Source organism: Saccostrea echinata, unplaced genomic scaffold (assembly GCF_033153115.1).
Source record: "Saccostrea echinata isolate AGI-Se365-2 ecotype Australia unplaced genomic scaffold, CSIRO_AGI_Sech_v1 ptg000054l, whole genome shotgun sequence".
NCBI lineage: Eukaryota > Metazoa > Mollusca > Bivalvia > Ostreida > Ostreidae > Saccostrea > Saccostrea echinata.
Window position 1 is genome coordinate 54,302,789 of NW_026889803.1, and position 16,774 is coordinate 54,319,562.

The 16,774-nt window shown below is 30.9% G+C and overlaps 2 protein-coding genes across 2 annotated transcripts; both read right to left on the reverse strand.

Annotated features, from left to right (window-relative positions):
• Positions 1-2,790: 2,790 nt before the first annotated feature.
• Positions 2,791-6,664, reverse strand: LOC133171980 (keratin, type I cytoskeletal 10-like). The gene is made up of 6 exons (XM_061306773.1): positions 6,582-6,664; positions 6,192-6,242; positions 5,055-5,111; positions 4,760-4,795; positions 4,433-4,505; positions 2,791-2,966 (listed from the first exon to the last, which is right to left on the reverse strand). Exons 1-5 carry the CDS (start codon positions 6,644-6,646, stop codon positions 4,439-4,441), a joined length of 276 nt encoding a protein of 91 aa, XP_061162757.1. The 5' UTR covers positions 6,647-6,664; the 3' UTR covers positions 2,791-2,966; positions 4,433-4,438.
• A 7,469-nt stretch (positions 6,665-14,133) lies between these two features.
• On the reverse strand, positions 14,134-15,616 carry LOC133206121 (adenosine receptor A2b-like). The gene has a single exon (XM_061342050.1). The coding sequence runs from the start codon at positions 15,068-15,070 to the stop codon at positions 14,150-14,152; it is 921 nt and encodes a 306-aa protein (XP_061198034.1). The 5' UTR covers positions 15,071-15,616; the 3' UTR covers positions 14,134-14,149.
• Positions 15,617-16,774: the final 1,158 nt, after the last annotated feature.

A 16,774-nucleotide genomic window follows, 5' to 3' on the forward strand; every position in this document is an offset into this window, starting at 1 on the left:
TGGTACTGCTTGCAAAATCATACGATATAAAAACATCTCATGCATATTTACGAATTTAAAATTTCATGCATAAGAGTAACCTTTTGTCAGTATTACCGTATCTCAACTTTTTTTTTTATACAAAAAAGGTTATTGGCATTTTATAATGAACTGAATTCATTAGTTAATTTTTATAACATTAATACATGCCAAAACATATCTAACCTAATAAAGATTCAATATTTTTCATGTCATTAATTTTTTGCTTATTTACAGCTTAAAGATTTTGTTGAATCCATGGAATATCATATATGTAAAAAGTAGTATGCAATAGGTATGCTAAACTATTCATCATATTCTTTTAAATAATAATTAATAATATTTTATTTTTCAAATCAACAAAATCTCTGTAACTATGTAAGATATCAAAGAAATCTACTCTTAAATTTTTGCTCATATATATTTAATAAACCCTGTCAGACATTACTATAAAGATCGTCATAAAAATATGTTAAGTATGTATAAAATAAACTTTTAATTTGAGATATTGCAAATGTTTGTAGCACCTATTTTAGCAACCTATTTGTTACTAAAACTCCTTTAAAAATATTGTAATGAATATGTAAAATGTGATTTTAAAATAGAATATACATATCATTGTGGATGTCAAATATTTCTCGGATAAGCTTTATAATATTAGTTTTATAAAAAAAAAATGTATTTTTCAATTTAATCAAATAAACGGCATACGTAATACACATATATTTGGTTTAAATTTTTAATTATTCGTTCGGTGTGTTTGAGAAGATATATGGGTTCACTTGTATTGTTAACTACCTGAATTGTATTCCATTTTTATATGCATGTATTCTTGTGGTTAGAATGTGTTTTTATCAGATTTCCTTACTCTTAAGAGCTCTTTCCCTTCAACGTATTCTAAGTATGCTGGACGAGAAAAGGAGATAAATTTCATTGCATGTAATTGTCGACAGAGAATGTTTTAATTTGAGATCATAACCGCTTGCAATCATTAAGAATACAGAGAATTGCGATGCTATGTAGATATAAGCACATTTTCATTAGAATCAGTTACTTCACATATATTGTGAAAGTTTAATGCAATGAAATGAACCTTTTTATATTTAAATTACACTACCAGTGTAACACTTCTTGAGTATCCCAAATTCAACATAACATATATCATAAAAAATAACTTCCAAGCTTTCATAAAATCAAGGGATATTGAAAATAAAAGGTAAAACAAATTAAGGAATTGACTTCTGAGATAATTTTTTATTAAATTTATTTTAAAAGAAAAAAATCCTTTAAAAAGTAAAATTTCATTGCTGGATTTTAAGAATTAAAACAGCTAGGTCAAAGAAAGTTGCGAAATGCGCATGTTATTAATTCAGGCTGTAGAGAATCAAGAATCATCAAGAAAACTCACTCATTAATTATGATTAACGAAAGTGTCCTTTTTCTGTGAATGTTGTTTGTTTGTTTAACATCCCTTCGAGAATTGTTCACTTATATCGAGACGCCACCAACTGCCGTCAATGTACGGCCTTAAGGAGTGAAGGATCTTTTTCGTGCCAGGACCTACTTCGACACGGGACCTTGGTTTAAGGTATCACACCGGTAATTGACCAATCAAAATGAACTTAGTCAATTGTAGTTCCATACATAATAAAGAAATATTTTTTTTATTGTGAGAATTTTTTTAATTTCCCTTATTCTATTTTTACATTTTTGGTATCTGTGCTTAGGATATTTTATGTACTTTGTAAAATATTAAAGGTTTTTGACAGGAACTATTTCTTTCGGGGCATAGGAGGCCACTTCCTGGGGTGCACACAGGATGTTTATAAACACATCGAATACACGTGGTTTTGAGGGTATTCCTGTTTGCGGATGGAAAAAATCAGAAAATGCCGTGTAGGTACCCTATTTTTTGGTGTCAGTTGATGTGACTGGTAACGTTTAACACTTCCTGCTAAATATTTTTTCATGAATTCGAATACCTGATTTTTAATGATTTTTTATTCTATATAGAATTACATAGTGAAAACAATTACCGGTGTGATACCTTGAATATACGGTCTCGTCCATAAGATGTCTTCCCGTCACACAGTGGATTCAAAACCATGACGTAAGGATCAACTCCTTACTCCGCGAGTCTAGAGTGAACGCTCTAACCATTGCGCCACGCAGGTGCGTCTGTGAGGTATACTGTGAAAGTGTAACTGAACGTTGGAATTTTTAACGAAACATATTTTCCCTCCGTAAAGATATATTTTTTAAACAAATTGAAACTAAAACTAAATAAAAATATTCTCTTATGATTTCTGATTCTGTTTGAATTGACACAATTTTCGTTCCTTTAGAAAGTTTATCAAACCTAAAGTATATATTTTTTAAAATCATTGCTTCAATGTCTTCATCTGTCCAAAAATATGAATCTTGTTAACAAACACAAAGAGAAACAACTCATATATATGTGAACAGAATGTGATGTTTCTTGGGGCCCGTGATTGCTCTGCTGCCAATTTGTTTGATTGGATTTTGAGCTGGATAACTGTTTGTTATCTTCTTATTTTTCATTATTTCAGGAATAACCAGACAAACATTATATAATTGGGATCAGACATTACACGACTGTTCTGTAAACCAGATCTTTAGAGTTAGATGTCCGCGCCCTCATATGATTCTTAGATTTTTATTATTAAAATATAACAATTTTTGTGAAGAAAAAACACTTTATGATATTTTTTTGGTCAGTAAGTACATGTTGATGAGACAAAAGGCATAAGATTGATTTTAAAAGTACGTTTTATTGGATAAGTTGGATAAGTCAGAGCTTACTGCATTTTGATATGGAGAATTAAATTTTACATTATACTGTAAAAGATTTACGTAAGCTGGAAACGCATGGTTTAAGTACAGGATATTGAAACTTCAATAAAGTTGAAAAACCATAAACCCGAAAACTGAAAAGAAAATTAATGTTCAGATAAAAAATCAATTTCATAATAAATAAAAAGTAAGCAATTACACAAAAATACAATCAATAAATCCTGAAAATGAGAAGATGTGAATGTTTAAATCTTAAAAACAATTAAGTAAATTGGAAATCTCACATTATTCATCCAATACCTCAGGATGATATGATCACTAGAAATAACAATCTTCAATATTGTACTTATAGAGTATATTCTGTGTTTTATATATAGTTGGATATGAAATTATTTCATGATTCGGACAAGATTATTTTATATTTTCACAACAGCATGAGTGAAAATATCGCAAAAACCGTGTCTCACAAGTGAAATAAATTCCAACTACGAAAAATGAATTCTCTATTTATTACATTATTAAGTATTTCTTTAACCACTGTCTTTTCGTGATGCAATGTCTTTGGTTGTGACATCAGAGCTGAGTAGTAGTGAGAGATCATCAAGTAGCCAAGCGCTTTGAGAGTGAATTTTGTAAACAATTTAAAGAGCAATTTGGAGGAACTTTGGCAGTTTTCGTCCTTATCAGGATAATTTTATTTACTCTAAAATTTCTTCATAACACTTACTGAGGTGAAGGAAAATCGAAAGTTTTGCCGCAATTTCTTCTAGGATATTTTTACAGTGAATATATCCCTTTTGACATTTTAACTATGAAAGTATCACTTGCAAAACTATCTCTTTTATTTAAGGGATAAATTATAGTATTTCACTGTTGAAATATAAGAAAACCTATACATCTACAAATTAAGTTTAATCATTGAAATTTTGACTATGCGGGATGGCGTATATGATAAAACATTTTTCTTTTGCTTTAAAAGTGGTCATTATGATAGTATAGGTCTTGTTTTGACTGATTTCGTAGGAGTAGTAAAGGTTGATAACACTTTTTCTTACTGTGTATATGGCGGAGTCTAATGTTTTACTGTGTAATTGGCCGTGTGATTGTGACGCTTGGAAGAAGAAAGTGTATTGAAGATGAGCCTTTCACTTCACTTTCTTGAACCCGCCGCTACGCTAGTTTTACATGTACGAACAGGAGAAAGAATGAAAATCCACTATGAAAAGTTATAATATATTTATGTATTTTTTGAAATAGCTCAAAACTAGACGCTCTAGCACAAATTGGGAGTGTGAAAGATATGTGAGAAATTTAAAAGATGTATTAATGAAATGAAAAGAGTGCCGAAAAGTAACGTTATAGCATTCTTGTATTGCGGTGAGAGACCTGATATGACTCAAGTTTTACTTGATGATTATGGTGATATAATATGATAAGACTTACTTTTTACTTTTAAGGTGGTATGTTGACTTACTTTTACTTTTAAGGTGGTATGATGACTTACTTTTTTACTTTTAAGGTGGTATGATGACTTACTTTTTACTTTTAAGGTGGTATGAGACTTACTTTTTGGATTTAGGAGATGACGGTGGTGACTTACCGTTTATTATTTCCCTTTTCCATGAGGTGATTGCGGTGGTGTTATATATCCTTTCTTTCCTCCGCCCCCTGTGCTATTTAGTTAAGATATCAAGTTCGATTAAATGAATGATTTTTATTTTCATGTAATAATTTTTAAAAAAAAATTATTCTCTTCATTAAAATCAAACAACTTCATACATTTAAAATAGGAAAATAAAAAGTGTGAAATGTAATTTTAAAAAAATTTAACAGTATATTATGCACATTCCCTGTCTTTCTAAACTTGTATATTTACTATGTAATAAATATTTGAATCGCTATCATATAAAAAAATGATTCAACTTACCCTGGAGGAGTCTGGGGTACTATAACTGAATGGCCGCTGTTGTTTAGCAAAGATATCAGTTTTAAAGTTATAAAATTACATAAATTTAAATAACAGTACTTAAATTAATTAACAGACTAAAGTCTAGAAAATAACATCAATTAAAAAGTAAATTTCTTTTGCATCAGGCTGAAGAAAAATAATATGTATGAGGTAACATTTTTAAGACAAACTTTATTTATTTATTTTTTTCATTTTCATTGCATGTTTCATATTTTAGCTACTTAAATGAATGTATGATTGAATATTATCTTACCTGTGCGATGAGCTACTGCTGTGAGACCCACCGCTATGATGGCCGCTACCGTGACTGCTGTTGTTAATTTATAAGTTAAAGGTAGTTTAATATATTTATTATAATGAATTTTATTTTTCGTTTGCTGAAATTTACAATATATAATTGAAACGTCAAACATATTGGATGTTCAAGGAATAATTTTTCGTTATCCGCCTTAAGCAGATAACTTAGATAATTTAGATAACCGCCTTAAGCCTATACATGTTGAAGCGTCGTTTGTGATTTGTGTACTACTGCATCATTTGTTATGCCAATAACTTTTTGAATCTAAACAATATATTTAATTCGAAATCATTTGCTTTTTAAAATATAAATTGATGTTAACAATTTTTGTGATCGCTGATCACAGTTTAATTTATTCTCCCGATGCATCCGGCAAATGCTGACCTTTGCGAGCTTGTTTCGGGACGGATTACTTAGTTTACTGTGGACTGGCTGCCTCCTATTGATTTTTATGACATATTATTAAATTCTTATCATGTACTTAAGAGGCTTTTAGTACTTACTTTGATATAGAAATATTTATCTAGGTGGTTTATAAACTTTTGTTTTCTCTGGGTGCATGAGAATTCTGTTTACGAAAATATACCTTTTCCTTTTGGAGAATTTATTTTAGTAAAGTTAGCTAGTACTTTCGTGTTTTAAGGAAAATAAAATCGTTCAAAAACAAATTTTGTCTGTTCTCCTATATTCTGAACTATATGTTACGTTTGATGTTGAGCAAGATGTAAAAAAAATCTGAGTAATACTATTCCTGATCCTTAAAAATGGATTGATGTCTTACATTGAAATTAATTCATTAAAGGAAACTTGTACAGTAGCAGTACTCAACAACTTTCAACAAGTTCATTCATATCGGCTTCACATTTGATCGTTTTTAGGGTTAGCTAGGAAAAATTGTTTTCTGAAAAATTTTCTCTAATATTTGATTTCTTTTTCTTGATTCAAAATTCACTGCAGAAAAACTTAAATGATTTCCAGATTTACTAACATCTTTAGCCCTCTATTGATTTAAATTTGTAGATTCTAAATATCAATCCGTTTATTTTATATTAGATTTTTAACTTTTATGCCCAAACGAAAAAGAAGACTTACCCGTGGTTAGATGAACCACCACCGCCACCACCCCCACTACTTTGGCTTTCGCTACAGAGAAAACAGATCATATGATGAACTACTTAGAAAAAGCAGGATACTTTATCTTTATTCTGAGCAAAATTGTTAGCAATGGGGAAATTATCTGCATTTTATTTTTTCATAAATTCTTGTAGAAGAAAAAACACACACAATATTTTATTATTTAACTTGAACAACTGGCAGATGTCACCAGTTTTCAAATATAAATGTGTGACTACAAAGAGAAAAAAAACAAACTCTGCCGTGCCAAGAGTAACATCTAATCGGTGTTTTGTCACGATAAGGTGATCGCTACTTTTTAAGATAAAATATAATTGTGTTGTGCATTCACGATACGCAGACACTCACACTTTGTCTTTGTCTGGGACTTTCTTTTTGCCTTTGTTTTTGTCTTTTCCTGGGTCCTGTGCCATTGTTCAAAACAAATCTGAAGGAGGTGATGGTCAATTAATTTTGTGTTAGCAAAAACGACTCTTATATGCAAATATTCAAAAACTAAGCATCCTATCACGTGATATTTTTTACTTGTTTACTTCCGAATCTAATTATTACGTCATCATAGGTTGTATTCATTAACATATAAATACAAGTGCGTCACATACACAAGCATTCATATACCAAGGGAAAGCTCAACACGTATTCGACGTTCACTATAGGCATGAAATTCAATTTACTTTAACGTCCAGCATATATCATCGAGTTAATTTTTTTTTTCAATTCTTAGATCACTGCGACGACTTTGGGGGAAAAACTACATCCCAATCACCGCAGTGGCAAAGGAATGTAATAAATGGAGAGGAATCATCCTAAAAGAATAAATCTTAAATATTTTTTAGCACTTAGGTTACTTACCTTGCTTTTAAATTAAATATTATGTTTAAGTAGAGACGGTAGCCTTCTTTATTCTTGGAGAGTGCTCGATGTGGATTTAATTCGTTTTGGGATAAAAATAGCAGATGTGCACTAAGTGAGGTCAGTCTTATTTGTGTACAAATAAAATTTTAAAAGAAATGTATTGTTACTAAACAAAGACTCGTACAAGAATAATTATAATGAATTTTGCTTTTATATATTGTTTTTATAACTGATATTTTACTTTCTAGTACTTTGTATAGCTCCTGCCTTTCCTCGAAAATGTGATTAGGTTTGCTTTGAATAAAGTTTCCTCTTTTTCTTTAAATTGAGCAGCATTCCCACTGGAGTGTCTAAAACATATCATGTTTGTCGTTGCGAAAAGAAGAAAATTTTCAAATGCAATTTACAATACATGTCCAATTTAACCTCACCACGGAGACTGAACCCTGGCTGCCATGATATTTACAGTTCTAGTAAAACATTGAGAAAATATTTTCAAAGATGTAATGTTTTCAATATTTGACCAATTAGGCCCTACTCTAGGGCTTGAACCATAGTCCCAGGGACCATGAATTTCACTACGTTGGTAAAAGGTTGAGAACTCATAATAATCAAGCAAACAGTTTACCTGTTAGAAGTCCTTAAATAAAGAAGAACATTTTATGATATATATAATGTATTTTCATTAAATGAACATCTTAGTTCCACCCTAGAGCATCCATCCCGAATGCAGAGGTAAAGTATTTCACAATTTTGATAAAGGACCCATTCCTTGTTATAATCTTGCCAACATTTGAATGCTAGATGTCCAAGAGTACAGAGGATTTCTTAAAAAAGAAAATTGATTTTACGATGAAGATTTTTGTATATAAGGTTTTTTTTTTTGTTTTTTTTTTTTGTTTTTTTTTGTTTTTTTGTTTTTTGTTTTTTTTGTCCTCTTTATTTTTAAAATTTGTTGAGCAGGAGGTTGAGGTAGAAAGTTCTTTCATATCAATAAAACACGTAAAACAAGATTTTTTTTATGCAAGTAAACCAAAGTACAACTGGTCAGGATTCTAACAGATAATTTTCATCATGTATTAAAGATTCACAATGACCTAGCCTAATATCCATCGTTCTTCCAACGAAAAATAGCATTTTTAAATTTCTTAAAGTATTGCTTTGTTTTGTGTTTCATTTTTACATTTCTTTGGTGAAAAGGAGATTTGTCAAGGTACTAATAACAAGTATTCCCCAGGTCTAAGGATTACGTTTACTAAAGCTTTTAGTTGATAGAGACGGAGTTATATAAAGTACAATATCTTAAATTCAGTTTTTCCTTAATGAAAAAAAAAACCGTGAGATAATTCAATATCAAAATTAACTGTTTTACTATTCAAAGAAAACATGCAAGAAAATAGTTAAATGTATCGTGATGCAGAGGAAATTCGGACTAACCCTAAGAAAAAAATCTATAGAAACTAGAGTTAACTATAGTTTACTATAGTTAATCAAAGTTTCAAAGTTATTACTATAGTAAACCAAAGTTTTAAAAGTTATCATTTTAGTGTCATAGCGATCATTAATTAATTAATCAAAGTTTTCAAAGTTATCATTATAGTTAATCATAGTTTTAAAAGTTATCACTATGATTACTCAAAGTGACAAAGTAATCACTATGATAAATGAAAGTTAAAGATTTATCACAACTCTATATAACGGTATGTGATAGATATATATAATTATTTGCACAACATAGAAAATATCCAGTTTTAAAGATTTTCTCATTTTACCAAAGTTATTTGTTAATGTCTTGTATTTCAAGTAGTTCTATGCACTTTGCATGCAGTACAATTTATTTTGAATTTCATTTTTATGCATTCTTTTCGAAACCTCATGTTTTTCAATGGCTGCTAATGGCTCAACATTTCTAAAATGAATATCGTTTGTCTTTCATTTTATTTGGTCTTTTTATATCAGTAAATCACATTATATTTATAGCATTAAGTACATCAAACAAGATGAATAGATTAATTATCTTATATATAACGATATATGGTATATTAGATTGATATCTATAGTAAATCAAATTTTTCAAAGTGATCACTAAAGTATTTCAAAGTTTTTATAGTTATCACTATAGTGTCATAGTGATCACTATAGTAAATCAATGTTTTCATAGTTATCACTATAGTGTCATAGTGATCACTATAGCAAATCAGTTTTCCTAGTTGTCACTGCAGGAAATCAAAGTGTCAAAGTTATCACTATAGTTAACTATAGTTTTCATAGTGTCAACGTTATCACTATTGTTAACTATAGTTAACTATAGTGTTTTTAATAAGGGAAATTTTATTTTTATAATTTTTTTTTACAAAAATATCTCTTATTATTCAGAAAATTTAGATGCTTTTTCTTTTTTATATTATTTTACAAATATTATTAATTTCAAATAAATATACGTCTTATTGGGGCCTTGAATTCGATGTTTAGATAAATTGATATGTTTTATCAATTCACAATATTCATATGCTTTCCTACGTTGATTCGATATATCCCTCTGAAATCGAAATAAAAGACACCACAGAGTTTGGCACACCTGTTTCATATTTGGATATTTTGCTAGAGAAGACGTCAATGGCAAACTATCAACTAAACTTCATGATAAACGTGATTATTTCAACTTTTCTATCGTCAAATTCCATTATTTATGTAGCAATATACCATTATCAACTGTATATTGAGTATAGTCTCTCAGTTGATTCGATAATCAAGAGCATGATTGTTCTACAATTTCTAAAAGGAGACAAGTTATTGGCAAAAAGTTGTTGATACAGATATAAGGATATCGATCAACAGTCCCGTTTAAAGTCAATATTTCGCAAATTCTATAGTTGATACTATATACTATATACTTGGTTAGCAAATACAATCTTTCGTTTGCTCGAATGTTGAAGCTTTTTATACAAATTTCTAGGCAATTATTTTCACTCTGAACTAGCTAAGAATTTTTCCGTTTACCCGATCATGTCAAGGAGCACAAGGCGGGTATGACCGGTCGAAGTGGCCCCTTATCCCACCTCTGATGTTTTTAGAGGTCCATGTTTCCTTTACTCCGGATACTTTAAGCTGAATACGACAAGTAAACAGGCATACGCCATATTAGATTTACTATCTTCAATATCAGCACTGAGGTATACCCTTCGCATTCGTTACAGCTGACTGCTTTATGGTACCGGCGTCGAATGGACGACATGTGTTCGTGCTGGTTATCTTACATTACCTTTGTTTACATTTTATAGCAGTTGACATGTATGTGTGTTTGTGTACAGCACTGACCTGTGCAACAATTGTAAGTTTTCTTTCTCTCCTGCCGTGGTAGAAGTAAACATTTTTTTTTTCGATATACAAGGAAATCAACAGTCTCGTTTAAAGTCAACATTTCACAAATTCTAAAACCTGAGCATTACATAAGTGATTTATAATAGCTATGTAGCTATGTGGCATACATACGTCTACATAGGTGACAACTGATTACACTGAACAGTGGCTAAGTGAACGGCCTATATACAGGCCCCCGGATATAACCACTGAATAAAAGAATATGGCGGACCAATTCCTTTTAAGAATCGTGTTTAGCTTTAAGGGCTTGTTGAGCTTGATTACTGTGCGTTAACTTCATATCACCTGCATATGGTGTGTAGGTCTCCAACTTATTCGATACTCAACTGAGCGAAATAATTTTCAAAAATTGTTCAAAAAACCTAATAAAATTTTCATCTGACTTGTTCATTTTTCTTTTTTGTTTTTATCTAAGCGGCCTTTAAATCGAATTTATACTTCTAAATGTAAAAAGAAAGATATCCGTATTGTTAAATATTACAGAATATATTAGTAATTTGTCGAATACAATAACTTTGAGATAAATTCCTTGTAAGAGATAAATGTAAGCATTCATTTGAACAGTAATTAATGAGTTCACTTCTGCGAATAATTTTCTAATTTGAATTCAAGATTGTGTAGCGCAATCAAAAATTACATATTTCACTTTACTAATATTTTTCAGACCATTCATGACAATAAGATGAAATTATCTGTCACTGTACCTTTTATGGAAATCCTTAACTTCCTTGCTGATTAAACAGTTAGTTGCTTACCTGGGCTTAAAAAGCCATACTTTTATACTTTATTAAAAAGAGTACAGAACTTTTTTATGTAAGGGTTATCTGCAAAGATATGATAAGCGTTCCTTTAAATTTGTAGAAGCGGGAGTCGTAGAATATTGTGACACAATATTCTACGACTCCCGATAATACAAATTCTACACACAGTGTGTCGAAAATCGGCACAGTTTCCTTCCTTCTGTAGTTTTTGATTTACTCTCCTAATATTCCACAGATGATGTAAGGTTTCCCATGATAACCTATCAATCTTACCTTCTATTCATTTCTGATGTTTAATCTTTTTATTTTCTTTATGGGAAGTTTAATAGATTCCATCGATAACTTCATGGTGTTAGTTCGTCTACTTGTAAATACCCGCTATAGTGTTCTGGATCTATCTCTTTTTAAAGGGTTTCAAGGTTGTCAGTAAAAGAATATTTATTTCACCTCACCTTAGACTTATTTTATTGGATAACGAATACTTTGTCTTATTTTTAGTCCCCTACCGGTGAAACCGGAGGGGACTATAGGTTTCCTCTGAGTCCGTCCGTCCGTCTGTCTGTCTGTCTGTCTGTCCGTCTGTCAGTCTGTCCCACTTGGTTTTTCGCACTTTTTTCCTAAACGCTTGCAGATATTGAGTTGATTTTTGGTATGTGAATGTATCTTGATGAGTTACAGATCAAGTTTGCATTTCGTTCCGCTTCATTGATTTTTGATAGAATTACGGCCTTTTCAATTTTTAAGGGTTTTCCGCAATTTTCTTCTAACCGCTTTCAGGTATTGAGCTGATTTTTGGTATGTGACTTTACCTTGATTTATTAAAGATCAAGTTTGCATATCGTCCCGCTTCATTGATTTTTGACGGAATTATGACATTTTCAATTCTTAACGGGAACCAGATTACACTTGCCGGTAGGGGACTAGTATTGCTAATGCAATACTCTCAGAATGCTTGTTTCAATGGGTAACGAATGCCTTGCCGATTTATTTGACTTTTTACTGTGGACGGTCAATACATGTATGAAGCATGCAGAATGTTAACTGATATCTCTGTCTTTTTTCCTCTCAAATTCTTAGTTGCTGTCTCTGATTTTCCAATCTTTATGCGCCCCCGTTTGTCTTTTGTTGATGACGTTTTCTATTTTGTTTATTTTGAAAATTTAAAATATTTTTTTTTATTGGTCTGTATTTGTGTCAAAATAGTTCTTGTTTATTCAATTTCGATACTGTATTTTCATTGAAGAGATAGATAAAGTGGACAATAATCATATATTTCATTTAAGATATTTGTATCGTAAATGGATAGATTTATTATCAAAATATGATTATAGCAAAGTTTTGACAAACTCAGCTGTGCATGAATTCGGAAAGAACAAAGCTAGGTCGTATCAACAAAATCTAGGTTATTGTGTCAGTCAATGTCACACGACTTTTTTTTTAAATTAAAATGTTAACCTGGTATAAATACATGGAATATAAGCATGCAAATTTAAAAATATGTTCATAGCATCTTTCAGTAGATTCTGTAAAATTCCTGGATCTACGAACAATCCGCTTCATGGATCTTGAGACCAGGGTGACTATGTTTATGATTGTTGCACTGGCATACGTTTCAAAAGGGTTGGGGAATATTTACGTGTCAGCAAAACTTTTTTAAGGTATTATATAAAATTCAATACTTTTAAGTATAAAAAAGTTCAATTCTAAAAGCAGTCTCTTTTTCCTCCACTTTGTCTCTGTAACCCTTTCATGAAATAAGGTAAAATAGAGTTTTTGTCACAGACGTGTTATTTCAACTGTGTTAAAATGTCACGCTTGTTTTTAACACACTGCGAAAATAACGCCCGATAAAATATCAATTTTATTCAACGGATAAATAACAGTATTTTTATTGTATAAAGTAAATATATAGAAAAAACAATAAAGATGATTTTAAGGTCATCTTTGCTGCTTTCTCTGAGTTTACTTTGTTAAATATACTAATAATACATGTAGTAAGGTATGGCGTCTACAGTGTGAGGAGTCATTTCCATTTGTCTTACTGACTGTTCCACAGAAATCTGCTCCTCTACAAATCCTTACGATGGATTTACAGTCAATTAGCATTATCTCTTTATTATAATATCAAAGATGCTCACACAGTGAACGCTTACACGTATATTCCAGAATGACGATTACAAGGCAAAAGTTTACAAACCACTGATCAAACGTGTAAGCAACAATAGTGCCGCGCTAATCTTAGTAAGCAGTTACAATTTTAAAGGTTTCAAAAATTGCTCTAAATCATAGTGATTAAAATTTCGGTAAACAAGAAATATAACCATATTAAAGAAGGAGAACACGTTGATTCTCTTTTACAAATAAATATACAGTATTTAAAAAGCTGCGAATAATTGAACTGATTTTCATGATGTTTCATTGAACAATTTTCATTGAACTGATTCATGTCTTTTGTATATTCAAGAAATATTGCATTGAACATCAATCAAAACAAGTACACGTCACTTTACAGAATCAGCTTCAGTTTCAGGAAAACATTGAAACATAGCTTAGAACAGAGTATGTTATGATACCATTATCTCACACAGATGTTTATATATGTTGATATACTGAGCTCTGATCATAGTTAAGTACCTCAGCAACTTTGTGTTTCGTTATCTCTTTACCTTTTATTGATATTTTGATTCCAAATTTTACAGAGTCATTTTACAGAATCAGCTTGCTTCTCAAGTTTCAGGAAAAGCATTCAAACATATCTCAGACTTGAACAGAGGGAAATGCAATTCTGCTTTATTCCTAGGCAGTTTTTAATTTAAAAAGTCAAGAGTCAAACAGAAAATCTCCTTTTAAATAAATGCATCAATATTTTTATAATTTGTAAAAATTCTCCTCTCTCCCTCTCTCTCTCTCTCTTACAATTCAAGTACCACAGTGATGCAACTTTGGATTTAATGTTAACAATTTACACATAGCATCTCTGAAATGTCTATTCCTCATTACAAATAAAAGCGGACTTGTCACGGAATTCAGAATAATGATGGCGTATAAAATCTGAAGAATAAAGATGGTGGTCAGTGTATCTTGTGGCAGAATTAAGGCCGCAATCCAGTATGGAAACCAGCACAAGGAGGAAATGACCGCCAGAAGAACTACAGTGGTCACTGCAGTGTGTTCACACCCACCTGTCCTAGAATGCTCTCTTCTAATCCGTTTGATAAGCCGTCTGATCTTCCTAGAATGACGGTTAGCGACATGAAGAACATAGAGATGAATTCCAAGGTTAATGACAAGAATCGCCATCATTGTAATCCGTACAAAGTATTGATATTCCCAGGGAAAACTCTGCCAGACACACTTGTTGTATTCGGACCAGCTATTCCATCCCCAGGCTGGTAGAAGATTAACTCCAAATCCAAAAATGTAAGATATTAAGACATATAAAATCACATATCGCTTGCGTATTTTGGAATGTTTCCAAGGCCACACGATGCACATGTATCTATCTAATGCTAATCCTAACTGAAGGAATACGGAACATCCGATTCCACCGTGTAAAATCACATAGTTCAGAAGGCAGAAGTACTGACTCTTTAACACAAAGGAGTAACCTATAGAATACATCAGGTAAAAAGGCATTCCAATTAGAAGGATCATATTTACGGAAGACAGCGCGAAAATAAGACGATCGTGAATGGAATGCAAACACTCATATCTACAAAAAGTCCCCACAACTAACGAGTTCATTATTATAGAAGTCAGAAATATAAGTCCGTATACAATGAGCACTGGTGTAATCCATGCCTCTGTACTCAGTTCGGCGAATATGCTGGAATTGTTCATGGTTTTTATTTTTCTAAATCAGGGAGAAATCCGAGCTCACCATTTCATTCATTATTTGTCATTGTCTTGGAGACCTATCGTATTTATAACATTTCGGTGTCAATTAATTGACGTGTTAAGAAGCATTTACAAGGTATACGTCAGAATACAATGGTCATGACTACCGTATTCAATATCAGTTATATGTCCAATACGAGGAATGGTCTCTATCCATTACTATTGACACTACAGTGGCTGGCAAATGACCACAGCATTATCTTGTCCAACAATCTTAATTAGCTAGCGTGTATATTGCTTTGGTGGAAGTGATTAATTTGATATCGGGACACAAATGTCGTAAGGTATTCTACCTGGGAAGCATCGTGATAGTTTCGGGCATTGTTTCGTTTGTTGCCATTTTATCTTGTAGATAACGTTTTAATTATTTTTTTATTGTGTAAATCCCCAAATTAATAAGAATTTCCTATCATAAATGTGCAATACAATCGCATCACATCATATGAAGAATTATTGATCGGAAAAAGCTACAAGAATGGAAAATTAAACCGCGGGACAATGGCATACATGTATTTATAGATAATAATAAGGTAAGATCAAAGACTAGAAAAATAACAGAAAAAAATGAAAAAAATAGAAAGAAAAAAATTGAAGTTAATGCAATACATATTCTTCAAATTTTCATTTGCTAAAACATTAACATACTATTTGAATTAATTCTGAATAAAAGATGATGGTACTATTCTATTCAAATGGATAGCAAATCCGTTCTACTTTTATGCAGTTGTAAAGATAGTGTCACGAAACAATTTACGCAAGAATTTACTTTTCTTTTGTAGCTAACAAAGAAATTTAAAAAAAAAAAAAAACTCTTTTAGATAAAAAATAGATAATAAATAAATAAAAGTAATATGAAATTAAAACTAGCATGAATCTGTCAGGATATTTAAACCTTTCTATTCTTTATAAAATCACTCGCTCAGGAAAGTATATTTTGTTTTCATGTAGATAGAAATTAAAACATTTCAATTCCACATCTACATGTAGATCAATACAATTTCAGTTTATTTGCATTCTTCTAAAAGTTTTTGCATGCATTTTAATTTGTCTATTATTTTGCAGAACTCAATTGATTGGTGTATTATTTAGCCATATGCATGAATGTGATTAAGAGATAGAGGTGACAAGAAAAGGAAAGAACTTATGTTATGCAGTGCACTTCGACGGTTTTTTTTAAAGGAAAACTACTGTCAAGTACTAATTTGCACTTGTGTTTTTATAGCAGACTTCCTTGTCCTATTACTTGGTCGACGTCATAACCTAAATAAAATAGAGTTCATGATTTTGAAACCAAGTAACAGAAAGTACATTTATATCGATTGAATATTTGTGTAATTAATATCATTTAATATACAAATCAAAAGCTGTTGCACGCCAAAAACTTCAAAAAGAAACCAATATATCTTGTATACGTAAAGTATACCTCAGCAGATGGTATCCGTAAAAAATGTAGCATCTGCGATAAAAAGTGCAAACAATAATAATTCCAACTTAAAAAAAATAATAAATAATGTGTTTATGAATATGCTATGAATTAAAAGTTATTTAAATTTACATTTATATAATCACAAAATGCAATTCCATTTTGAGTGAATTAAAAAAAAATGACCACCAAACTGAAATTTTTTGGAAAAATTCAACTACTTA